Raw genomic sequence first — 27,853 nt, forward strand, 5'->3', positions numbered from 1 at the left:
GTCGATACACTGAGATAGCCAGATAGATACATGTTTTTTGAGCAATGAGACATTGCATGTACATGAGTCCTCAAAAATGCGGACAACTCTGTCATTTTTATTTGTAGAGCTTGCTTTTCATTTCTTTGTCAACCAGTATTAAAGATCTGGCCCTGAGGCAGCTGCAGAACCTAATGGACCCTTTAGAGCCTTTTGGCTGCAGTTCAAAGGCAGAGAAGATATTTTAACTCAGCACCAAAGATGCACTTTCAACTTGCTATTAAAACAATGACACAAACACAGGTATAATGAGAGAATAAGGAGAGAAATGAAGAAAGAAATGGAAGACTGTGGAAGGGAATGGATCAGAGGCTCTCCAGGACTAGTTTCTGTAATAAGTGTGTGAGACAATCTTCTACAAGAGGGAAATAGCTTATTTGATCTAATATGCCTTTCTTTTCTTGAATTTCCACAGTATGGAGAATCAATATGAGGGAAATTAAAGCATCAGGAGCAGACTCACATTTCTACTTGTGTGTTCCTATCTCAGCAAACTCTTATTGAGATAGAAGTATTTACCTTAAGTGCTCAGTTCATGTGCGCTGCAAGAGGAGGCAGGATTTCAAAAGGATACATGCTTCTTCTGTGTAGGGGACAGCAGTAGTAGTTCCACCCACGATGTAGCTGTAGAATGAGACTTCCAGTGTGTAGCAGTAGGATGTATCATTTAACAGCCCACCAAGAAAACGCCTGCCTGTCCCTGCTTTCACAGCATCTCGGTTGAAGGATGTACTGGACTGCAGGGGAAAGAACACAAAGACATGAAGAGTTCACAAGTGGAACAAGGGAAGGGTTGGGAAGGAGCCTGTTAAAATAGAAAACAGCGAAATTCACTTTGCCAAATCCCAATTACGTTATTTGAGACTGTGATATTTTTCAATGGTGGCCTGGAGAGACCATTAATGGAAATACAATTCTGGCACGTAGGCTATAAATAACGCCTTGCAAACTTTCACAAAATTAATCTCAGTTCACAAGTCACATTAGCTTTTCTCCTTCCCTTTTGGATAATACTTAAAGAAAGCCTGTTGTATGCACGAGCCAAAAGGGAACTCTCCAGACCCTTCATCTCAGAAGTTATGATGGATCATTATTTGGATATTTAGTTCCTTCTCTCTGCTGCACATATATATATATATATGTGTGTGTGTGTGTGTGTGTGTGTGTATATATATGTATATATATATATACACACACACACACACACACACTATAAGCCATATATACTATAAGCACTCCCCCCAACTCCTTATCCTGGACTCTTTAAGCAGAGTAGAAATACTATAGTATTTACATTTTAGTGAAACTTTCTTACCTAAGATATTTGATTAGTTCTTAAATTAGGTCACACAAATTTCCACTTCACTAACTTAAATGTTAACTGGATGTTGCTCTCTGGCTGGAAAAATATACCACACTATTTTACAGCATTAGCAGCACAGTACAAAAGACGGTATTTTGTGCTATTACTGAAGATCTGGCTTTAAGAACCATACAGCTTTATGACTATTCATTTGAGGGGTGGAGGGGAGGATTCCAAGTATTTCCATAAATGAGCTTTAGCTCTCCTTTGAAGGCATGACATCTTGAGACTAAAGGGGAGATCATCAGGTTGATTTAAGTCTTAGAGCCTGTTTCTACTGACTAGACAGAAAAAATGGAATCTGATTTCATTTTGGCTACCAGACCCTATCAAAAACCTAATAACCATTAGACTGAGTCAATCTCAGATTAGCACAAGCTAATGACCATTGGAGAGAGGAGAAAAAAAAAAAAAGAAAAAGAAAAAAAGGAAGCATAGTAGATCCAACTTGGTTTGATTGTATAAAAAGCCTTAGTATCTTCTGCGCTGAGACTTTCACATTGCCAGAGAAACGTAAAGAACCCTTAACATATAGCTTATGGTTCAGTCATTGTGCCCACAGTGAATTATCTGAGCTATCCAGGGGGTCCTCCTATTGAACCTTGCATCTTCTTTTACTAACACAATGTTAGTATGTATCAAATCTTATCAAAACCTGGGAAAATAAGACTTTTTTTTTCTTGTAAATAAGATAAATAAGTGAACAGGAGAGATGCAATCATTCAAAATGTTAAAATCCTGTAGAACAAATCATCCTAATTAATACTGAAATAAGCAACAATTCTTGATGAATAGCGTATACCAGAAGATATAAAGAATGGAAATACGTGTGGGTTTATTAGTATTCGGAATGTTTTCAAGTCTCTCATGTTACAAAAAGGAAGCCTTTCCAGGTTAATTAGAATAAGATGGAATTGGGTTTCTTATTAGCATTATATAGAGAGCTTTCTAAATGTGACGTCGTCTTTGTGGTAACATAATATTTAGCTTTGTGGTAAAAAGTACACAGAACGTATTCTGCTATATACTTATATAATTTTCTTCAAGTTGCATGTCAGGAACCTTGAGGATGCTCTGAATACCTATGGGACAGAGAGATAAAGCGCTCTTAAGAACTGATGGGGAAATTAATTGTTAATTTGTTCTATGGAATGAAATACTTGAGGAGGTTTGGAAGAGGGAAACTTTTCTGAATACCTGCAAAAGAAGTCTCCAAAAGACTACCGAGACTTTGGAACTGAGGAAAGCTCTGTCTTCAGTTAAGATCAGAAACAGAAAGGAAGATGATCATACTCTTGGGGTTTGCCTCATAATACAAGTACACATTGATTTCAGTGGACTGTGCTTCATGTTCAAATGAATGTCTGGTGGAACATTTAATGCACAAAAGCATCAGCTGGTGAATATGGGTGTATGAAGCCAGCTCAGAGAAGAAGACAACACGTGTCAGAACATGGCGCTGTGGTTTGTGAGCAGAAGCATCACTCACAAGAGAAATGAGCTAATTCTTTGTCTCTACTCAGCATGGGAAAAACCAGGGAAATGTTGGAGAAGTGATTCAGGGCAGACATTAGGGACAGAAGTGCTCCCGTAGTTAGGAAACTCAGGTACTGATTGACATAGAACATCTATGAAGGTTATGGGATCTCATCAACTACATTTACGAACAAATTGGACAAGCGTCTGTCAGGTATCTGTCCATCTATCTTTGGGATACTGTTTGGACATGAGCTCCTTTTTTCAGCTGTATTTCCCATGATTTCAATCAGGCTCGAGAAAGGTTACTAGTTGAATTCCTCAGAGATGATTCTTGATATAAATCTTACATAATATTTTCATCACAGTCCTTGGCACAGTAAAGGAGGACCATGCCAACAAAATTTGCTGATGACACAATGTGGAATGAATCATCATTATGGAGGAGGCTCTGAGTATCACACAAAAAAAAGCAGTGGGATGACTTTGAGAACTGGAGTGATAGTAGTCAGATGAAACTCAGCTGCACAAGTGCCAGGTCATGTACTCAGGGCCTAATAAAAAACAATCTCTGCTATAAGCTGAAACCTCATCAGCTGGAAATAGATGAAGAGAGATCTGATGTATTACTTCACTGAAGTGATTTTTGTTTTCTGGAAGAAAATAGCTCAGAAGTTGCATCTAGTTATTGGCAAAATTATACTTGACATATTTCAGAAGTGAAGCATAAGTAAATAATTTGAAGAAGGATTTTTAAATGGCCAAAAAAGAAAACAAAATTTGGATCTTTCCACAGTTCAGAAATAGCATTTTATAATGCTATTTTATGTTGTAATTTTATTTTATTCTCTTTTTTTTTTTTGTAAAGAAAAATTCCAGTTTCACCTGTGCAAAAAAAAAAAGCCTTCAAATGGTGGCAATGCCATTAATAAAATCATCTGTTCATTTCTTTGCCAGGGAGTGCTGCACTTCCAGGGCTGGGGGGGAATGGGGCTTCATTTAGATGCACAAATGTAGCGTCTGAATGTTAACTTTGTCCCCATTTTGGAAAAACAAAACAAAACAACAACAAAAAAATCTGATGGCACAGATCAGCTTGATATCTTCAGTAAGAAGAAAGATCTCTGATTTGACTCAAGGAGGTTGAGGGAGAGAAAATGTAATGTAAACCATTCAAAGATGAACACATGCAAGTTTTGAAACAGCAGCTTGGGCTTGGCTCTAGAATAAATATTACAAGCCAGAACATGATTTTATATTTTAGATGAAAAGAAGAAAATTCCAGATTCAAGAAAATTCAAGTAGTGGCAAGGAAGGGCTGCAGGTACTTGCCTGAGCTCAACCTTCTACTCACTGTCTCAAGTCATGAAAAATAGGATGGAAAAATAAACACGCAGACTATTGATTGCTCACCAGAACTGATCTTGGCAACTGATAATGCTGAAACAAAGGCTATGAAAAGCCATGTATTATCATGGCAAAGAAGGAGCCTTTTGCATTCACATTTATTTAATCAAACTCTACTCTGGGGAAAAGGGGGAAAGAACATGGGTCAGGTTGTCCACAAATGAGTCTGTTGTTTCTCTCTGAATCTCTTGCCCTAAAACCCTTGCAAAGCCGAACTGAAGTCATCATTAAGCAAATGCACTGAGCAGGCACAGCAGGAGAACAGCTAAACAAATATTTATTTCTCCAAGGCTGAATCACATGGAACTGTCAACAGCAGCAGCAGCAGCAAAAAGTACAAAATCGAGAAGGGGGTTGGAGGATGGGGGTGGGCATGGGAGGGAAGCAGGGGGAAGAAAACATCAAAGACTTTGAAGTTTTTAATTAGAAATATTTGTACAAAATCAACAGTAATTCATTATTAAAACGCACATATATATTAAAGCTCACAGAAGGACTCTGCTTCCCAGCTTGCATGAGAAAATTAAGTGAACAAATTAGCTATCTTCAGGGTTAGGAGGTGCCAGGCAACAAGAATCCAGTGCTGAAAGAGTAGAGGAGGAAAGGCGAAGGATTCCCCCACTTTCTGCTGGGAAGAAACAAATCAGAAAACTACACCTGGAGCCCTACACACACTTGGTAGCCTCAAGGTTTTCTGATCCTCTCTCTACATCTCAGGCATTTGTGGCAGATTTCCCAGGCCTCCTTACCAGATCTCATCCCTCCTCCCCATGCTCTGCTGAACGCGTTCTGTATGACTGGTTTTCCCATTGGGAATGATGATGATCCTCCAGACAGCACAGAGAAATTCATAAACCAATTGGACCTTTTTCAGGTATTGTGGTAAAGAGACGTGTGGGAAGAAAATATGAAAAAAAAATTGATGTGCAAGTTATTTTTGGAGTAGTCTCAAAGAAGAAGAAAAAAAAAATCTTGGCCTTTGTTCAGACCTTTCAATGTGCCAGAACCCCTGTCTCCAGGGCAGCCTTGTCTCTTGGCTGTTGAGGACACTCTTGACCATGCAGTGACTCTCCTTAGTGAATTCAGCCTCCTGGCTCACAAGTTCAACAGCTCAGGCAGCTTCCATTTGGCTGAGGGATAGTCCTGGTTTCTTGGCACTGCTCCACTGTCCTGCTAGCAGCTATGGAACGAATGCCCTGAGCAGTCCACATTCACAAAGTAAGCGCAGGCAGTTTACTGATTGCTTCTGCTTGTCTGTATCAAAGTCAGAAGAGGGGCTCCAAAGACAAAAAGGAAAACAGCACAATTCTATATCTGACTGAACTTGCCCAAGTCCTTCCTTAGGCTTCCTGGTGGACTTGGATGTTGGGAGGTTTCTGCTTGGTGGGGGCTTGCAGTGGTGGGATCTCCTCCCTCGGTGTGTATGGATTCACAGTGTACTTGTCCTGATACATCATGAGAAAGCCTCAGGTTACATAAGAGGAAAAATAAGAGGCAAAATCCAGTAAATCTGGGTCCACTCTTCTGTAAAAGATGAGATGCCCCAAAGGGCTGAAATATCAGTCAGACTCAGTGTCCAGCTTGTGATGGATGGAAGCATCAGTTCTACCTTTCACTGATGGCAGGGGAAAGGGACATGGTACAAAAACCATTGCTCCCTTATACAAGAGCTACTGGGGAATGAATCTTTGTCTTCGGAAATTACCAAACACATTAGGGAGAAAAAGGATAAGTCAGGCCTTACCAGGCTCCCAGCATGGGAACCAGGCTATAGACTGCACATCATTTACGATCAATCTTTAGGTGTTTCTCTAACCCAGCAAGAAAGGAAACTGCAAGCTACAGATAACTCAGAAATGAATTAGGGGAGAAATCATCAACCAGCCTGAAATCTGGTCACAGGCTATGACAGATTGAGAAAGATGAGTTTCTGATTTAACAAGGTCTAGGGGGTTCCTGTAATCCAACAGATACATTTTACCAGCTGTTCACATCTACTGCAAAACTATTGATTGCTTATGTGCCCATGGAAGGAAGTAGCAAACTGCATATGGTTTCAAAAACCTGAGCTCTAGTGTGCATGCAAATGTTTCCCACAAGATCATTTGTCTTTACAAACAGAGTATCTGCATACTCAGAATAAAGACATCCTTCCCATATGCCTATATAGATGGCTGAGGTAAGTCCAGGAACTCTTTTACAAAAGAATGTAGCATATTCAATTGTACTCTCTCAAAATCAGAGAATCTTGTTAGAAATCCTCCCTGGAGAAGAGCAGTGACATAAAAACGATGAGGATTCATAATTATAGAATGGTTTCATATTACAACATATAATTAAAAATATGCTGGGTCACCTTATGCCATTTCCATTTGGGAAATAAGCTTTATTTCACAATTGAAATGATCAAAACAAATTAAAAAAACCCTCCACACCTTTTGCTCATTCTGCAGTTGAGCAATAAGCACTTTACCTACTGGGATAAACTGGGAGCATGCATACAAATTGCTTCATCTTCTACACCCACCAGCACCAACAGTGGCCAAGTGTAATCTGGACTCAGTTACAACCTCACCACAGTTCTCTGCTGATGCTGCTCTCGCAGCTGAAGAGCAAGCTTTATTTCTGGAGGTCTGACGTCTCTGAGCCCTCAACTCACTGTTCCAGTGTAGCAAAAAAGGTGATAATAAAAAAGTTAGTGCTCTAGAATAAAGGAACGACACACTTGTCATCAGGGAAGAATAGATGTGCCACTGGGAAATGGACTGGAGCCCAGGTGACGTCAAGTCTATCTCTATGAAGAGTTTTACACTACCAGCTATAACTCACTCACTCCCATTTTCTAGAGTGCTTTATTGAAGTCTGCGGAAGCTAGAAAGAGAGCACAGAAATGCACCATCTTTGAAATCTTTGCCACGGAAAGTTGTAAATCATGATATCACAAATTGTGACTCTTCTGTTAGCCCCTCCACAGGGTGCTATAAGAGGGGTGCAACTGGCAGCTCGCTTTCCCCGTATGGACAGAGCTAATTGTTGCCACGGTGTGCCCAGCAGTCGCTGCTTTGACCCTGCCACTCTTCACAGCTGCTAGATCATCATGCTATCGTATGAACAAAACTTATCTTCTTACTCCTCTGGAAGCACTGAGGAAACTTCTCACTTCCAAAGCCAACTTAACTCTCTTCTCACACCCACCTCTCACCAGCTCCATTAACTCTCTTAATAGACTGCAAAGCATATGTGTTACTGTTTTTTTTTTTGTGATAGACTATCAACTCCATGCCAACTGGGTCTGGAGACATGGAAATCATGGCATTCGTGAGGCTGCTTTCAGGCAGCCTTCTTCCAATTTATTTTACAAACAAGCTGCAGACAGCATCTGAAATGTAGATGGATTAAAAAAAAAAAAAAGAAAAGAAAATCCCAAAGGCAGATGGTAGCAGAAAGCTGATCTGAAGGAGGCAGCAGGTAAAGAGGGAGGATTCTGGGAGCAGAGATGTGATGAAATGGCAACAGAGCTCAAAATGACTCCCTGACTCATCTCACCTTGCAGCTTTGCTGCATTTCTGATGCAAAGGAGGGAAACACATTCAATCTCAAAATCATTCATGACTACTGAAATTTTGGTAGAGGAGGTTTTGAAAAGTTCAGGATTGTTTCAAGTAGGGATCCCATTACTTAGAGATTTTTCCAAATCCCTTAGGGACAGACAGATTGGGTTGATATTCTTGTGACAGGGTGCTCTCACTTCTTGCTGACAGCTCCAGAGTTAACAGCTTTGTTTCATAACTTCTGTGCCTGGTAGGAAGCACTGAGGTGGGCAGCAAACCTTGGGTTTAATAAGGGAATATTCTCTGGACTAAGGGAAAAAAAATAAAGATTTAAATTTGCAGAAGTCTGAGACAGAGGAGAGCTGACTAGTCCTAAGAATGTGAAAGAGAAAAGCCTGAAAATGAAACCTTAAAACCAAATATTCTCAAATCCTAAGACACTTCCACCAATTCTACTACCTAGCTCATTTTTCCTTCCTCCTCCTACTTGGTGGAAAGTAGACAGCAATCACCTTTTCCTTAAAGGCAGCATCACGCTGTAGGAATACCATGAAGACGACCTGCCTAGCACTGTACTGTCAGGTTTCAAAGTGAAGTTCTCCTCAGAGAAATAATAGTTTAAAAAGTACTTTGTCACCACACACACACCTGCTCCCTGAGGGGCTCCATTATTCCTTTAATGTGTAGTGAAGGAATACCGCATCTTTCTCCCCCTCCCCATCCCTCCCAAGTGACTTTCAGTCATGCCTGCTTAAGTTTGCTGACAAAATCACACATTTGCATGGCCATTAAGAGAGGGGCTGGAAGGAGGGAGTTTTAGAAGCTCTCAGTTTATGCCTCAAAACCAAAACAACCAAATTAGCTTTTCTTTCAGAAACTCAGTGGTTAGAAAACCAACTGGGTTTCATGCTTCAGGATTTTGGCAGTTCACTTGTGAGAACCATGAGCTGCACTTTTATTCTCACCGCTCATTATCTGTGCTTGGCTCTGTACAGTGCCCTGCCGTTTGGCTCCAGGACTGCTGGAGGTCTCCGCTGCCTGTCTCGGTACCCTGGACCAGTTATACTGGCAGCATTGGTGTGGGGATTTCACATTCCCCAGAATTCATTCTTGTACACTGAAACATACTGTTAGCTTCCACTTCCCTGAGTGCTACAGCACCGACATTGCTTATCGAGTTCACTGCCTTCACCACAACAGCTAACACAACCTAAATCCAAATCAAAGCAGTGGCTCTTCTAAGAGAGCTTCTTAAACAATAATCTGCAGCCAAGCTAAGCAGAGTGGCAGCAGCCTTACCTGAGGCCTTCACAAGGTCAGTCGAGCACACCCTTACAGAGCTGAGCAGCCCATCACCACCTACTCAGAAAAGGCAAGAGAAGGAGGCAGGTTTCACCCCATCCTTTAAGCAAGCCTAGGTTGGAGTTCCTCTTACAACCAGCATCTGCCAACCCAAACACATCCACATATACACACTCAACATAGTCTTTCCAAAACACACTTCCTCAGGACCTCTCAGCTTCTTCTTCAGTGAGCCTGGTTCTCCCTCTCATCAGAAGCACAAGTAGCCGCCTACCCAACCATTAACCTACACCCAAACCCATCACCCACAAAACAGAGAACGTCTGGAACCTATCTCCCTACAAATAGCCAGCCTAAGCTTTGACTGGTGATGTATAACAGAACTGCACATGCTTCAGGGTAATAATGAAAAAAGGATCTGCTTTTCCTGTTATTTATTTATTTATTCTTAAATAAATGCAATCTCAGCTTCCCAGAGCACATCCTTCCTTGAAGATGCCAAAGCTGGCATTTCCTAGTCTAAGCTCTACAGAATAATCATGCCGTTTAGAAAATAACTCGCATCTCTGGAGTTGTCAGTTTCCCTATCTGTCAGTAGAAAATGAGACATTTCCTCAAAATATACAATAAAATAGCCTCTAGCAATAGCCTGCAATTCTTCTCTTTACAATAGTTTTATGAGCGTGTATGCAGTCTCCTGGGAGTGCTTTCATAATCATTTATACAAATGATAGAGACTTAGGACAATGAGAAGCAGAAAGGAATTCAACCATCACGCATATGGTTGCTTTGAACAGTCTGCAGAAAAAGTGGTTTGTTGTATGGCAGAGAGATGTTCTGCTCACTTGTAGGTCCAGAATAGATTACAACTCTCCATGAGGAGGTGCTGTGTAACGTACATCCACTCCTCTTGGGCTCTCTCACTGCTCCAGAAACAGTTCTCTAAAACAGAGTTCTATTCTGCGTATATTAACATATCATACACTTAAAGCGATAATACCCAGAAAGAGATCCTGGGAAGGGGTGAGGCTCCCAGTTCTTAATCTACTTTCTACCTCTCCTTCGTGGCACAGTTTGTGCCAGCTCAGTGAAATTTTCACCACTCTACAAGAGAGATGGCTTGCATTTGATCGTAAAGGAGATCCTTTCATTTGTGCCACTCTGGAAGGCTGTCACCTGCTCCCAGCTCCTTGACATTAGGTAAGAATAATGATGGCCTTTGAAAATATGCCATGAAATTGCTAAGAAAAGTTGTTTCTTCTGTGCCTGTTCAAAATTTCTACCTGGGTGGGGATGGAAAAGGGACCGTCAACTCATATGCACAAACAACACAGTAAGAAAGTAGTGAAAGAAAATCCATTTACTCCCGCCCCCCCCCCCCCCTCTTTAAAATACAAATTAATTCAACCCTCTGTGTTAAAAAAAAGAGGTGGATTGGCTCAGCACAATGTAATAGAGGAGTTTGGTTTAGCCATGACTCTTGTGAGACCAAAACCTATCCCAAAACCTATCATGCTCAGAAGCACAGGCTTTACACTCTGTTCCTTGTGTCACCAGACACGTTTCCTCTCTCCCCTCACCCAACCTCTAAGAATAGATATTTAAATAAATAAATAAATGGAGAAACAGTCCAAGAAGTGAAGCAGTGAGCAGAAATGCATCCCAGAGGGGCAATAAAGCAAATAATAGCTGTATTTGTCTTCCTGGGAATGCCCTGATATAAGACAACAGAAAAGGAGGTAAGATCACTTTTTGTCCTCAAGTTTTAACAGATTTCTGAGTAGATCTGTTAAGCTTTTATGATGTTAATAAAGCCCACCTGAATGCAACAACTTTTGCCTTTCTGAGACAATGGACTTTTCGGCCAAAACAGCAGAGAAGCATTTAGTAGATGGTGGCTGCATTGAGTCTGGATTTTACTTTGGGATGAACCTCAGGTCTGAGCAACCTTCTCACTGCTTCCCTTTCCCTGCCCAGCCACATGCAACACAAGTTTTTTCTTCTTTATTTCAGAAGAGATTATTGAGTTTTGCTCCTGGAACGTTCACCAGCTGTTATTACTCCCTCTGGTACTTGTGCCAGCACTTGCTTCAGACATGGCCCCAAGTACACTGGGATTAGTACAGGGATCAAAAGACTGAGAAGGAGCTGTCTAGCCAGGTTGATAACAGCCAGTAGATAGGAGGAGGTTTGCTGGAAGAAACACAACTTCCCTAAGAAAGCTTGGACGGATCAGGGGTGTGCTATGGAAATGAGAAGACTTAGATCATGTGGAAATCAGGAAAGCAATAGAAAATACAGATAGATTCAAACCTTTGAATTGATTGTTAAATTTTAGATATCCAGGCTAAAAAAGTCTAAATGAACTTCAACAACAACAACAAAAAAAAACGACATCAGCAACAGAAAGTAACAGGCCGGGCCATTTCATATTTGAGTCTTCTCATCTTGCCAAGACAATGACTCTCTCAAAGATCTGCCTTTCCCAAAGGAAAACAGGCAGGTCCTTATTCAGAAACTTCACTACTGAGTATGCAGCACAGCATAAACCATGGGGAAGGCTGTGTGAACTGCTGACAAAGGCATTGGATTGGCACTTGGGAGACCTGGGTTTTATTCTCTGATTTCCCCAAGCGAGTACCCTTTCCACCCTCTCTCCTTCCCTTCTCTTTCCCAGCATGACTGAAAGCTCTGGGAGTTGCGGACTTCCTCAGAAGGTTAACTCAGTGCCCAGCATAATGGGATCCCAAGTCTCTACCATGGTCTTCGGCTAACCACAGCACACAAAGGAAGGCAGACACTATTTCATGGAAGCTGCTCTGCTGGGAGGTTGAAAGCAAAAAAATCAGATGAGAACTCAAAGGTATCCCAAATACCACCAGTACTGAGCCAAAAGTAACAACAACAAAACAAACAAAAGCAAAGCAAAATAAACCAACAAACCCCATGAGATTAAGCCAAGTTCTTAAAAAGGCCAGTCTTTTTCATCTCACTGAAAAGAAAAGTAATCTTTACAAAATCATAAAGCTACCCACGAATGGCTGTGGTTGTTTCTTTTAAATGAACCAGTGAGAACAGATGGTCTCTTCTCATACTGTCACAAAGGTTGAAATTAGCCACTCCTAAGACTAGCAGGCTCTTGAAATGTTCAAGCGCTTGTGTCTGGTCGTTATGACTAATCCACTCTCCAGAACAAGAAAGGTCAAATGAAGAACACCCCTCCAAACGCCTCACCAACTCCTAGCCATGGCTGATGTGTAATGCACTCAGACGTGGTGTCAACAGCTGCTCCCTAAAACCCAGTGAGTCAGCCTTTCAAAAGAGCTTGTCAGCTCTCACTGTTAGAGCTTTCATACTGATTCTATTTACTTCCCAATGTGTAAAAATAGCCTTCCTAAACCTTGAAATCATGAAATGTTTTCCTTACAGAATTTGTCCTTTCCCCCCCCAGACAGCTTCCCAAGAATCTCTCTCATGTATTTGAGAGCAAAACTTCCTAGTTCTTCTTTCATTCCCTTTCCCGTTCACGTGCTGACAGCCAAGCCAAAGGCAGGCCTCCATTTCTGAAGCCACACACAAATGAAGAATTTCTGGTCCCTTTCACAACTTTTACCTGCGAACTGCAGTCAGCCTTCCAGCATACTGTGAGGTTAAGTGTTCTGCTCAGCAGACAGGGTACAGAGACATTGGGTGACTTGCCTTTGGTCCTACAACACCGTGCAGGCACAAATCCCCTATACATCCCCTACTCTAATCACCTACCTCCCTCAGATGCTGTCATTTAAATAAAAAGGCCTACTGGAAATGACAGGTGAAGAAAGCAGTCCAGGCATGAAATGCACTCTAAAGTATATTAATAGAAGGTTGCCAGATAAAACGGCACAAGGCATTTGATCGCATCATCTAGGCTTGTTGTTCATGCTCCTTTGCATCTGGCTGCGTGATTTCTGCCAGATTCTCGGCTGGAGGAGCAGGCTAGGATTTGCCTGCTTTCCCTAACCCGTGCCGGGCTCAGCTGCAATCATGCAGAGCACTGAAAGAAATCCCTTTGAGTTGGGATTCATTCCGAACATGTAAAACCCAGACAAATGACTGCTTCTCCAAAGTGAATCCCATTTCACAGCAAGTAGGTTATTAGTGTGGAACTCCATACAAGTAGCCTGCATTCAAAAGCCCTCTGCATTATTAATAGAAGATGAGCTTTTGACATCAAAGGAGAACCATTATGTATGCTAAACGGTGGCAAAAATTGTACCCGCACTTCAAACCTTTTCAGTTCTTTGTCCCTTGTAAATCAATCAAGGTTGACAGATGCTTTAAGGAGAGTAATCTTTTCAATGATACTGTCAATGGATAACATAATGGAACATTGTCTCTGTGCTGTGTGAAGACATGGAGCTAGTCAATTATGGACAACACTTCATGCAGCCGCCAGTTTTCACTTGAAGTGCTGCTGTTGAAGTATTATAATCCCAACAAATGGCCGCAGCAGCATACAATGTAAATGAGACCTCCTGAAGCTTTGGAAAATTAATTAGTAACAACAGTGGTCCATTCCCACACTTTCAAACACCAGCCTGGTAATGTTAACGATGCATTTCCCCCCTTCCCTTCGAGCAGTCAATAGGGCATATTTACATACACTATTTTTAATCTTCAACAATTTTCTTTCCACCCTTTTAGAAAATGCAGGAAGCTCTGGATTCTTTTCCTCTCTTTCAAGCAGCAAAATTCACCCCTGATATTTCTAACGAGTCACATAACCCACACGGCTGGAGCTGAAAACAAGGGAACAGGAACTTTCCCACTCAGACCCAGCAGTAACATTCAATCCTCTTGCTTCACAGACATGGGACACTGTGGCTGTCTCCTCCTCCAACATCTCTACACCCTCAGCTGCCCTGACAAGAATGGCTTGGATGGAGGGCATGGGAAAAATTTCTGGTCTCAAGAGATCAGCAGAATGTAGGTTGAAAGCCCAGTGCACTGAGTGCAAGCAGCACCTGGGTCAAACTATGATGCGTTGGATGGCAACATGTATGCCCGACTGCAGGTTTCTACAGAAAGGAGATTGAGAGTCAACGGGGAGAGACTGCTCTGTTTATTTACCTATTGGCTTCTATTTCCTGCATCATTTTCTCAAAGATTTTCCCTTTGCCAACTGAGACTTGCACTTACAGGAACACAATCTTCCACAGTAACAGAGAGAAATCCCACACGCGAGTACAAAATTTGGAAATTCCTATCAGCTGCAGGTATTCATAGGTATGATCTGTGAGCACCCCCATAACAACTCCACTTTTTTGAAACAAACAGGTGCAGATAAGAAACTCCATCACTGAGATCTTCTCTGACAAAAACAGGCTCTAGAACCCTACCCCTGCTTCTCCAGGCTCCAAACAGCTGGGAACAGCTGCATCTGCTTTTTCTTCTTATTTAGTATCAATTCCGCCTTCTGTGCTCTGGACAGTTTTCTGAGAAGCCCTTGCAGTGGCTGGCTCCAGAAAACTTCAAATTGCAGAAGTTCCCAGAATCCCCCCAAACAGACAATGATTAAACAATACTATGAGGCAACAGAGGAAGCAACAGCACCCCACCAGGTATTATCCAGCCAGCTGCCATTGTGGGTACGTCCTGAGAAGAAGAGGGAAACATTCAGTCTACAAGAAACTCCCTCCTTGGAACAGAAAAGACAAGAAGCAAAGATATCTTCTGCCTAGCTTTTGAAGTGCCAGCAACCGATCCAAACTTTCTCCCACTCTTTCATTAAACAAACTACCATAGACTAGAGGAACAGAGAGGAATCAGGAGTTTTGATTCCTCCTCCCTTTTGCTGGAACAAATATGTCAAGAAAACAGTGGCACAGCTCTATTTCAATACCCACTTTCTATTTTTAAGCTCCGCAGTGCAATATGCACAAACACAAGACAAAAGATTTCTCTACTGCTTCTTGATGAGAAAGCTTCAGGCTAGCATTCCTGCCATGATGAAAGTGGCCTTTTTTCCAATTATGCTGTGCAGACTTGTCTGCTTTTTTTGTCTGATGTCAGATTTTGTTTCTCTAGAGCTAAACACATGGAACACAGAAGGGTTCCTCTCCTCCTCCATCTACCACCTCTGCCACAGGCTGGTTGGGATGGCACTGCAGAGGAGGCAGGCATCATGCCCCAGCTGTAGGAGACCTGTGCTTATCTCTCTGTGCCAGGAAGATGAAGTATAAGCAACAAGGGGACAGCAGAGATGGGAAAAATGTGTCGTGGGTAACAAAGGGGGTTAGAAACATGACAGGCATAAGAACTGGACCCAAACAGTAGGTTCTTGCACTCTGCTTGGTGCAGGATTCCAAACTGATTTTTAACGGTGCTTGTTCCCACTACATGGCTGTCAAATGTCATCCACTGCGTCATGTCTGAAAGTTCCCACTACCTTGGCTGAGATGCGTTCGTAAACACTCCTTATCCTAGTGAAAGCAAAACAGAGCACCAAACAACTCTTACTTAAAAGACTGTCCATGGAAGTAAACGTGGAGTGCGTAGATTGAAACAGAACAAGGGAGAGCTATTTGGATGCAGCTGAGCTGGCAGCCCCATAGGCGCGTAACATGGGCCAGGAGAGGTGAACAAGCACTTGGAGGCAGGCGGGATGGTCATTTGATGTTATACCATTATTTAAAGTATACGAGTTGGAAGTTTGTCAATGTATTATAATAAAAACAATAAACCCAATCCAGTTGATCAAAAGACAAAACATCTTCTGATAAAACTAAGTGCATTAATAAATCAGAACTAAAGGTTATAATACAGAAGATGAAGAACATGTTTCTGTTCGTGTGTCTAATAACCATACACAAGATCAAAACTTATCACTTTAGGAGAAAAGTGAGTGTAAGAGGAAAGATGGTGACTAATCATGACAAAAATTTTAAGTAGACCTCTATTCACATTAAAATAAAATTCACACAATTCAATTAAGATAGAGATTTATCATTAAAAGTAAATTAGACACACACACACACACAAATGAATTAAGAGAAACATTGCTTACATAAGAGAAATCTTCAGCATTTTGACAGAGTAGCTTGGGTAAAATAGCCTGTCGCTGAAATCTTTCCTCGTCTTCAAAGATGTTCCCATACATGAAGCCATTCATCATGGTGGAGTGGGCATGGATGTCAATATAGAACTCCAGGTTAATCTTCTGTTGAGGGGAAGAACAAAACAAAAAAAACACAGCATGAGATAAATCATAACTGTGTTATGAAGGCGAAGCCTTCTGTAAATCCAGTACTGCCCTCCTCAAATCCACCCATGGTGCCAGTGTCAGAGAGCCACGCCAAAGACACTGTTTTGATGCATTCAATCATTCATGTCTTCTCGGGGTTGTGTGCAAGATGCAGCACAAGACCATGACAGACATTCCTCTAGCTGTTCTCAGCAGGCTGGAACATTTATGCAGCACGGGACACTGTGCAAATAAGAGCCAAGGCATTATTGTCCTCTTTGCCACAGGGCTCCATGCCATTGATAAAAACATGTACCTTCCAGTTCCAGAGCATGACTGTTCAGGCATCTCTGAACGGCTCTACAGTACAATATGCAGATATACCCTTTCGGCCAGCAAATACAGGCTCAAAACTTTGTAAATAAGACGTTTTTCAGTATTTCCAATACAGTTTATTTCAGTTTATAAAGAAAAATACCACAAATTTCTAATCCTACCTAATCCGCCTGGAAATTTGTCTAACTCTGCTTTGTAGTAATCCAACAGAAAAAAAATCCCCAAAGCAAGTGCCTTGAATACCTCCATCCTTGTAGCTTCCCATATGATTCTGCATATACTCTGGCTTCAGAAGAGAGCACCAGCCTCCCTAACACAGAAGTGCCTGCTCTTCCCATACCCTTCTGGGACGGGCAATTAATTCAATGCCAGGCGACTATGTAAGAAACCACTGCTCAAATGTCCTGTCCAGAGAGACATTTTTGTCCTCACATAAGTTATAAGTGACATTCCACTGCCAGCGATGGCAAAGATCAAATGTTCACCTTGACCACCACGTGCAGTGTCACTGACAGCAGTAAGAAGGCAACATCCAGTACTAGAAAGTGCTACTGGAGCAGCAGCCACTGAATTACCCAGAGTTTCCCAAACACTTGTAACTTCTGGTCCTGAACAACCAGTGCTCTGTGACTAGATAACAACAAACCTACCCCACCACCTACACCCCGGCTGGTAAGAACTGCCCCCAAGAAAGCAGATCCCAATGGTGGACCAGAGCTCTGTTAACAGGACAGGGGATTACAATGTTTAACCAGGTTGCCCTGTACCCCTCAGTGGTAAATAAACACCCCTTGCCAGTAAAACGCAGTAAGTAACTCTCCAGCTGTACCTGGTCTGCACCCAAAGCTTGCTAAGGCTACTGGAGAATAAGGCAGTCTAATGTATTACAAAAGCAGTTCGTATGACAGCAGCGTCAGCTCTTCTAGAGAGTCTCTAACAGGGGGAGAACATCATTTGGTATGTGATACTAATATGACACAGATTTACTTTCCCTTGGCAGAAAAGCAATGTACAATACATAGTGAATGTTCAGTTTAATTAAACAGCCTAGAGAGAGTAATACTGTATCTTATTAAGCCTCTCCTATGTTAAGATGCTAGCTAATGCAATACCAATATCTGACCATGCTTCAAGGGAAAAGGAACATTTAATTGTATTTGACTCTAAAACAATAAATTGTCTGCTACTGCAAAAATATTTTGCTGTGCTATAGAGGACCAACAGTGCAATAAAGCATGCATCTGCTATTTAGAGAAAGATTAGCATCAACAGGATGGAACACCGCATATGATTTTCTTCCTCTCCAAGCACACACAAATTCAAACCAAGATCGAATAATACTTTTTTTCCATAAAATACTTTCCCATCAGAAACAAAATTTGTTGAGATCAGATGTACACCTCTTTATCACCATAAAACCAAACATATTGTAAAGTTTTAAAACAGTGATTTGATGTTGAAGTGAGGAGATAACCTAGTTGCAATGGATATTTCTAAAACGTGAATGTCCTTCACATATATCTTAGGTCACTGACTTCTGTTTATTTTAAAACAACTACATAAAGTTCTTTATAGCAACATATTTACTAATATAAAGTAATTGAGAAACACAGCAAGACATACAACAATAGACTAGCAAAATTTGCGACTTAAACAGCACAATTAAAGGGGGTGGCTTAGACTGTATGATCTGTACTGAGGTGTTGTACTATACTTCTCAAAAGTTCTCAAATTGTTTCCAAAGGAAAGAGTCTACAAACAAGCACACAGAAGCACAGTTTAGTAAAATAACTTTCCAGCAAAAAATTCGCCTGTGGAATATATGTGAGCTGAGCCTCAACTTAGTTTTCATTTGACCGAGCCGTCCAGTCTGATACTAGAGAATATTTTCTAAACTTTCCAAGGATTCTTGCTAAAAATTTGCTGATAAAATTGTTCTGGAGAATTTTAGACAATCTCTTGGGGTGCTGAAGTTTCTTTGAAAGTCTTTCTTTATCATCCAAAATATTTGCAGATGTAAATTGATTCTTTGTGAGGGAACAGTGTCCTGCACACGTGTCACCTTAGCCTAAAGATTACACTTCCCAATTGCTTACTTGCAAACCATGACATTCAAGAGATAACTCATCACCTAGGTAAGTGATTAAAACCATTTACCCAATCATTCCCAACATATTTCAAAAGTCATTTTCTATGTCAGCCAACAATATCTATACAAACTATTTTTTTTCCTGGTCCTTGTTCCTCAACTGGCTACAGAATGTATAAAATCTCAATTTCACATATTCCTGCCCACTAAATATAGTCCCAATTTGCAATTGTCCATCCTATTCAGTAAGTCATTAAACAACACTAGAGTAATTGCCAGCTAGATGTACTACTCCCAGACACTGCAGTATGTGAGCAGATCAGTATTTCAGTGTTTCACATTTCTTTTCTTCTGATCACATTCATTATTTTATCAAAGGGAAACATCTTGAGCATTCTCCATTGCAGAACAGAATAACTCAGTGCATTGTTAATATAACATGAGTTCCTAATGGAAAAATTCTCTTTATTCACAGACACAAAGATATTCTGACCTTAAAATGGGCAATAACAGCCCAGTCACTTGGATGTCAACTCAAAGTTTGCCAACTCATGCCCCTGAGTAGTAGGTGATTTATTTGCAGACGTGTTTCACAAAAGAACCAAAATATTCTCCCGAAAGATAATGGTATTTCTTCTCTCTCTTTAGAGATATGCATATTCATAAGTACTTTACATGTAGAAGTTTTCACCCACTGCTACATCAGAAATTTAAGTACAGGAATAAACTTTCACATTTCAGTTGAGGTTTTCTGGAAGGTTTTTACGTAATTACTGATCTCCTGTAATGTAGGCAGGATCACAGAATTAGCATTTTATTAAATATATAATGTCACCTACTGGTGGGAATTTCCAAAAAATCAGCAGAGAGCTGACCTGAAATTGTTTCTCTTGGAGACAGGGAGAATTTTAATTGGAAATGAAGTTAATAAATTTATGTGCGCATTTACATATGTGCACATGAACACACTTAAAACAAACTAATTCTATCTGCTGTTAAACCACAAGGACATCTGACAGGATCTACACAGCAGAACCCACCCTGATGATGGCTTCTAAAGCAGTAGCATCTACAAGTAAGAATGGGAATAAATTTAGATGTGGCTCAAAGTCTCAGTCACATTTGCTTCAGCTTTTAAGCAGAAAATAATGAATAACCAGGCTCAAATATTTCTGGCTGCCATAGCTGCCTTCTGAGAGATTTACATGTTACATCCTACGATATTATATTAAACTCATCATTTTGTGTTTTAGAGGTGGAATGCAAAATGATTCAGATGCCTTATAAAAATCATCATGCAGTTTAATTCCCTCAAGTGTCTTTTCTTTGTGCTTACAAGCAGCAGCAGAGGATTTCTCTCATGCTCTCTTTTTTAAGTAAAGCTGTAATTACCTGGATGACCCAGCTTACAGAGTTGGAGAAAACAAAGGCAGACTTGCTTTCTTTTCTCTGTGTCAAAACAGAAAACACTAGACTGACAATGATTGAACCCCACTCCCTAGAAAACAACAGTTAACATTCTCTCTCTTGAAAAGAATGGTCTTTGCCTCTTACCACATAAAAACAGAGTAAATAAATAAGTGAAAGAATTTCTGCTCTAAAGTTTATTTGAATCCCTGTCTTTGTGGCACAAAATTTTCACTGTTCTCCTGGGTCAGAATAAAGTTTCTGACAGTTTGAGAAATATACATAAAAATTAGGGAGGGGAAAATGAAAGAAACCATGGATAAAGAATGAAAGCTCATATTTATTGTTAAGACATGAAACAGGCAAAGTAGCACAGAAACAGGTGCGTGTTGCCATGTGAAGTATTTTGAGAAAACATTCTCAACTTGTCTGCATTTTTATTTTATTAGCTGAATGTCTTTGGAAGGTCAGTAATTAAAGAGCAAAAGGAAAGAATGATGTTAACGGCTAATGCCTATATGAACAAACTTAGATTTTGAACAGTGCAATTATGATTCTTAAGGAAATCGACATTAAAAAAAAATCAATAAAAGCTGTAATAAAAGGATAACTGTGCATCAAGCCCAGAACACAGGCCACTAGAGAGGCAAGTGATGCAGGAAAAAGCCAGCTCTGTCCACCAGCTGTCACTTCAATACAGATTTTATTAATTCTTGGTCATAGCAATTGGTTTAGAAAGACAGTCCAAAAGCCTTCTTCAGGCCAGTATATCATATGGGGGATGGGATAAACTCTTTGCAATGTTTTATACAGTTGTTAAAACCATGAGTTGTCATTAGTGGTAGTGAACGTAACAGCTTCCAGGCAGACTTTCCAGCCTTACTGCTCAGCCACTGAAGCAAATGGACATACAACAGTTGGCACCATATAAGGTGTTTGCCCTTTTTAGTTCAGAAAAGATTCAGAAATTCCCAGAAAGACCATCTCTTTGAAGTTTCCTCAGGTCCAGAATCTCCCAAAAGAGAATTATGCAGAGGTCTCAGATATATCTGTCTTCATGTACATACCATACCACGTGCTCATATTTTGGCAGCTCCTGCAGGTCACACCAGAAAACACAAGTCCAACATGCTAATAAACAAAATCAAGAAAAACTGAGCATTCAGCATCACGTGTTCAGCAGTCCACATTCAGCTAGAAACCATCAGTCCTGGCCCTCTCAGCTCCAGGAAGCTCTGTTCAGTGCCTTGGATCACTCTTTAGGGATGCATGACACTCATCTATTGTTGACTACGCAAGGGAACATGAGGTAGAGTTCGGGCTGTTTGGCTATAATTTGTATTTCCAAACTCCCCCTGAGATACCCAAATTTGGATGCCTGGCAAGGTGAATTTTACTCAAATCACTTTTCTAACATCTACCTTCTTCCCTTATTTTTCCCCATAAATCTGAAAAAAACAGCATAAACCCTTAAAAAAAAATATTTCCAAGAATATTTTCCTCTGCCATTCTATGGCCTCCAGAGGATCAGCAAGTTGGGCGCACAGTGTCTTCTCCAATTTTGCAGATGATGTAAGCCATGCCGTATTAGAGGCACTATTTCAGAGATATGCCACTCCCCTTTGTAACCATAGGGAAAACCTCATCTTTCTCCTTCCATTCATCATCTCATGGTGATCCATTCACCTTTTCGCAACACCATGGCAACCAAAGCAATTATTTACATAAGACAATAAAAGTAGAAAAGTGGTTTGCTATTTTTAAAAAAATTCTAAATGTTAAAAACATTTTAAAACAATATTTCCTCTTCTTGCTTCCAGTGAAGAGGAAAATACCAGTTTAAATACACTTTTATTCTCACTGATACCAAGCAGAGCAGTCAATTTCTCCTTATTCTTATACATACCTTTGTACAATCTGAGAATGTCTTTTAAGTGTTCCTGCAAAAGCAACTTGCAAACACTGATGCCCCACTAATTTTGCATGACCTTCTAGCAGTTCTTCATGACACTTCATGCATTTTTTTTTTTTCAAATTCTTTCAGTGATGTTCTGAGAGATGGTTTTTGGATTGGACCACTCCAATCCAGTTGCCATTCAGAAGTCATTTGAATGGCTTACCCATCTGATTACACGCCAATTTCTCAATCTGAATAATATTTCTTATTAATAGGCATAATCTGACATGAATCATTAGTGACTCAAAGAGGATGGAGAAGAGACTTCTGTTGGTTCTGTGGATTCATACAGCAAAAGGATGACATGTCCATCAATGCTATCATGCCTCTTAAAAAGCGAGGGATACTTTTATCCACAGAAGAACCCCTTTCGGTGATCTTGAACCCTGCTCTGGTGTGCCCATCAGTAGGCCTGAAAGGAGCTAAATGTGTAGTTTTGGCCCTGGAGTTGGAGATCAGCTACATGCATATTCTGACCCTGGTTCTTTCTCTATCTGCTTGCTTCTCTCACCTGCCAGTGCAGATAACAACACCTCCTGAGGATTAGCTGACGTTTGTAAAGTGCTTTGAAGATATAAAGCATCACAGTGCGTACAAGTTAAGTGTTAATTCATCTGCCAGGCTGATTCACTCTTTGACCTCTCTGCAGAGACTTCCAGTTAGTGTCAGCTCTGGCAGTTTTTGCAATTCAGGCACCTGTCCACCAGCTACTGGACTGAAGCCAACAATTCACACAGGACGCAGAAGAACCGTCAGATGGTGGTAACATTTGGTCACGACAGGCCTGAATTGGATTTGAAAGGGTGACCTGGAGGTGAAAGGCTCTATCAAGAAGTCACTTCTGTTCAAATGCATATTAAATTAGAAAGGGGCCAAAGGGACAATTTTAAGACCCAGATCAAGTTTAGACAAGACTTTTGGGTCAGCTGCATGGAAAATTCTTGTATAATTTTTACCCTCAATGAATAGGAATCAAGAAATACACTCTTTCTGGATTTTGGACCTGACCCCAAGCCAAAACAAGAAGAGTAACTCTGAACAAGGAGAGTCATTGTTCTGTCACATCCCCTCTCTTTCCTTTATACAGGAACGAACATGCACAGACACTCAGAGAGATGGGCTTTGACCTCAGTAAGCTCTGAAGATTTTAGTTGCCTGGATAATAAGAATAAAGCACTGGAATTGTACTGGGTCTCAGGCCATTATCTCACATTGAAATTTGATGATCTCACTTGGCCCTGTCTATCTCAGGCTTCACTTGCACATCCTTGCTCTGCACATGCTGACACAGAAGCCCTGTGAGATCTGGATCCACCAACAGATGCTCTGATGAACAAGCTCTGGAAATCCCACCTTGCTCACTTGTCTGCAACAGCATCGGGTTTACAGAAAAAAAAGAAATTATGGCAAAATAACCAACAAGTTTTTGGGAGAGGGGAGGAACCATACTTTTAAAAAAAAAAAAAAAAAGCAACAAAAAAAAGAAGCTGAAGCAGCATTGTAATTCTGGCAATTAATGGCAAGGAAATTGAGTTACAAAACAAATATCTAAATGACCACGTTGTCACTGGGTGATTCAGTTTCACTCTTGTCTGGTTCTGAAAGTTTTCTCAGCTGAAATGCTCCCCGTAGCTGTATCAGGGAATTTAGCACTCCTTGGTACTGCTACAAGCCACTTGCTTGCTATGTAACCACAGGCAAGTCATTTAATGTCTCCAGGCTTCTTTAATTGCTGCTTATATACTTGAACCTATATATTAAGTCCAAGAGTACCTGTTCAACTATTCACTTCATAGAAGTGTTAATCAATTTGTGTTTTACAAATAACTTTTAATTATACCCCTGCAGAATCTTCTGACCAAGGTACTCAGTCTTTACTTTGTAACTACATAAATAAGGCCCAAAGACATTGCCTGTCTCTCCTCCAATTACAAAGGGAAAGAAACTCAAAAGAGAGGCTAGGAATTATGACTTGCTGTCCCCTAATTTCCTAGAGACTAATCCAGTTGGACAAATTGCATGTAAGCAAATCAAAATTCCTAATAACCAATTTCTCTAGTCTCTCAAATAATATACGGCATTATTCATTATTTCTCATTAAATAAGTAACAGCTGACAGAATATAAAGTCATCAGGCAGAAGACCTAAGGCAAACAAAATTAAGTACTTTTAAAATTACCTTATGCTGCAGAAATCATTGCCACCAGATTTTGGCCAAAACATAAAGATCAATTAGATAAATTCAAAGAAAAATATTCCACCATCACACACAAAGAACTGAACACAAATTCTCGATCAGAAAATCCCCAAATTACATGTTGCCAGAGGCTTTGCCCCATTCTTCCAGTCTATCCCTTAATATCTGCAACAGGCTATTGGATACTGAGACAAACAGACCTTGTGTTTGATGCAGCATCATTGTTCTTATTTTCCGATTAGACTTTAATTTATATTGCAGAATATGACTTGTGTAGTTCTTAGAAAGTTAATGCATTGCTTGTTGCCAAAACCATGCATATTTCTACAGTTTAAACCACTTCAAAGAGAAATTAGACAAATTATTGGATGGTAGGCCCTGTACTATATAAAGCTTTTTAGATTCAGAAGCCTCAAAATCAATGATTGGTATAAGCTGGACATCAAAGGTGAGGGCTCATTTTACACATGTGAGCTTTCATATAGATGTCCCCCAAGTGTCATCTCCTGCTTCTGACAAAGATGCAGAAAATCAGATTAGTTGGACATATGAGATGACCTGTAGTGGTAGTCCTTAAGTCCTGATTACATAGATCAATGTGGAATAAGAAAGAGACAACATACTTGTAGGCAAACTGCAAACCTGTCCAGTCAGGTGCAAGGAAACAACATGAAATGTGTCATTCCAAAATTATGTGGCCATCTACTTCCTTGGGAAGAGACAGGAAGGCTATGGAAGGACACTGTGCATGTGCTGTACTAACAATGGACAGCTGAAAAGCAAACTAACGATCTCTCTCTGTCTTCCTGGCACAGCCTCACCACAAGCAGAAGCCATCCATGGTCATTAGTCTTATTCTGGCCCTCTCAAAGTTGCCACTTTCTTTTCTTTCCTTGTACTCAGTGCAAGCAACAAGCACAGCCAAGTAAGAGATAAAAGTGAAAGCTGATAAACAGAAACACAAGGGCATTGGAAGAGATTAGGGACTATACAGCAGACATAGCTACTGGAGGGAGGGTCAGCATGCTAACAAATAATATATAAAAGAAAAAAAAAGTCCATGATATCTTTTTTTTGACCCAAGATTCGTCCGCAGCTGGAAGAGTAGGTTTCCTTGAGTTTTACTGGCTCAGAGACAGCTCAGCTTTTCAGATCAGCATAGCATTTCCCAACAAACTGCAGAATGTTTCCTCTGTGCTTTACAACTAACGGTATTTATTACCTGTACAATGCTATAAAAGTTAAAATGTAATGGTCATTTTGGAAGGGTCTGCTTTTATGACTGAAAGCACAACACATCATGCCTTTTGCAAGGCACTTATCAGCATCAGACACATCTGAATTTTTTTTTCCCCTCCAACATTCCCCAACCCACACTGGCTGATAGGGCAACTGTGCTGCTGCAGGCATTATCACCTTGTGCTCTGCCCATCAAACCAGACAGCAGGGCAGTTAATGGTGTCTTTAAGTAAATTCTCAAGGCAAGATCTCAAAGGCAATGTATGCCTTGCAAACATATTGGGGAACACTTTTTTTTTTTTTTTAAACCATTTCATATAGAAAGAGGATCCAGGTCTCTCAGAACATCAGGGACTCAAAACTCATCACAATGGTAAAAGAAATAACCAGAGTGACAATCTGAAGAGACTAAACAAAGAACTAAACAAAGCTATCGGTTCTTTGAAGAAGCCTATTTCCTATCCGAGACAGTAGAAGTTGACCCACAGAGACAATGCTTGACTTAGAGATTTAGGTGTTTTGTGTCAGCTTTTTCTTATGCATGAATATATACATCTTTGTAAGTGTGTGTATACAAAATTCATATTTGAATATAAAAAAGATTTTAAACTCATTTTCATCCTTGTACCCTGTTTTACAGCTGTCTATAATGGACAAGAAAGCAATTTGCTCTGAATTATGGGTGTATCAGGTCAATGTTTGATCTCTGCTCTCCTAAACACAACATCAGTGCTGATGGTCCATGTACTGTTTTCAGGTTGAGTCACCAAACACTAGAGTGACTAGCCAGGTCTATGATATACTTTACTGACTGCTTCAGAAGCCAGAACAGATTGTAGGGCTTCAGAAGCCCTACAACCCTACAGCACTGTGAAACAGTATAATTTTGGTTTGTCAAGATATTCTGATAGATGCAACAATTTGTGTAGCAGCTAAATTCTAAATATGCTGTTCATCAGTTTGGTGGAAGGCGTTCCTTCCTATGGCAGGGGTGTTGGAATTAGATGATTTTTAAGGTCTCTTCCAACCCAAACTATTCTGTGATTCTACGAAGTGATGCTTACCTCCCAGTCTGGGCTAAGGAGCCAGCTTCCGTTCTAATTAGTTTTGGAGATTTGAAATCAGATGAATTTGACTTCTAACTTCTGCTACTATGGTGTTATACTTCATTTTTCCATGGTCTGATTTGCTGTGTGAATGTAAAATCCTAACAACAAATGGCTGGCACTCTTTGGTCAAGCAAAATATTGTATTGGTCCCTATACTACCTCAGCAGTCCATGGTGAAAGATAGGTTCTTCAACATGTGAATGAAACCACTTAGATCTGGATCAATCTAGTGGTTTCTCCTCTGTCACTGACAAAGGTAACTACACACCTAACATAAGCCCCTTAATTTACCGCTGAAATTAGAGGCCTTTCTTTCTTGCTGATTTTTTTCCTCAATTGAGAAGATATGCCAGACCTTATATAAATCTGTGTCACTTGGAAAGTTTCAAATCAATAGTCTGATACCAAGAGAAGGGACAGTAAACAGCTCAGTGCAATGGTATCAGAGTTTTAAAGGAAAAATGGCAGTCAACAATATTAGTAGCTGTTAACACTTTACACTGGAGTTTGTTGCTTTATGGTCCCTCCAGAGATTGACCCAAGCTTTAGCTAGAACGCTGAATACTATTTGGATACAAGAAAAGCTAGTAATGGAAAAAAAATCAGAATAAGACATTTCCCCATAACTGGATGAATTATAGGATGTGACATAACCTAGCTACTTGCCAAAACTCAAGTGAAAATACAGAGGGGTCACGTCTGCCCCAGCTTCTTAATGTCGGGGAACACATCCAAATGGTTCCAAAGAGCTGACCTGCCTTCCCAAAGATGCATCACCAGCTCTGCTAACCAAAGGAACTAGAGAAGTCCCACAAGAATACCCTGTTATTCCAACAGACTGCAAAACAAGACAGAAACCAAATATATAGGACAGTTTAATGAAAGTTCTCTGAAGGCAGAAAGTAATCGCATAAAACTTCAGCAGACAACTTGTGGGCAAACCAAACTTTTGGTGAACTCATTCTATTTCTTTGTATTTTCCCCACCGGTTTGCTCTCCTCCATGCTCCCACACATCACATTGTGAGTCGGAGAAAGTCCGTTAGTAAGCTTTAATAAAGCTCCCATTTCTCCCAACCACTTCCCTTTAACTTCAGATTTCTCTGAAGGGAGGAGGTTTCTGCTATCTCTGGTGGTTGGAACCTGATCCTGTCATTATT

General features: G+C 40.5%; 1 protein-coding gene across 1 annotated transcript in view; it reads right to left on the bottom strand.

Annotated features, from left to right (window-relative positions):
• The window catches only part of AGBL4 (AGBL carboxypeptidase 4), a 900,915-nt gene that overhangs the window by 85,706 nt on the left and 787,356 nt on the right, over positions 1-27,853 (bottom strand). The window contains exons 10-11 of the mRNA XM_035537467.2: positions 16,184-16,336; positions 614-776 (exon numbers count right to left, since the gene is read on the bottom strand). Of these exons, the coding sequence (XP_035393360.2) occupies positions 614-776; positions 16,184-16,336 (316 nt within the window). The remainder of the gene's footprint in view (positions 1-613; positions 777-16,183; positions 16,337-27,853) is intronic.

The sequence above is a fragment of the Cygnus atratus genome, chromosome 8, assembly GCF_013377495.2.
Source record: "Cygnus atratus isolate AKBS03 ecotype Queensland, Australia chromosome 8, CAtr_DNAZoo_HiC_assembly, whole genome shotgun sequence".
NCBI classification, from domain to species: domain Eukaryota; kingdom Metazoa; phylum Chordata; class Aves; order Anseriformes; family Anatidae; genus Cygnus; species Cygnus atratus.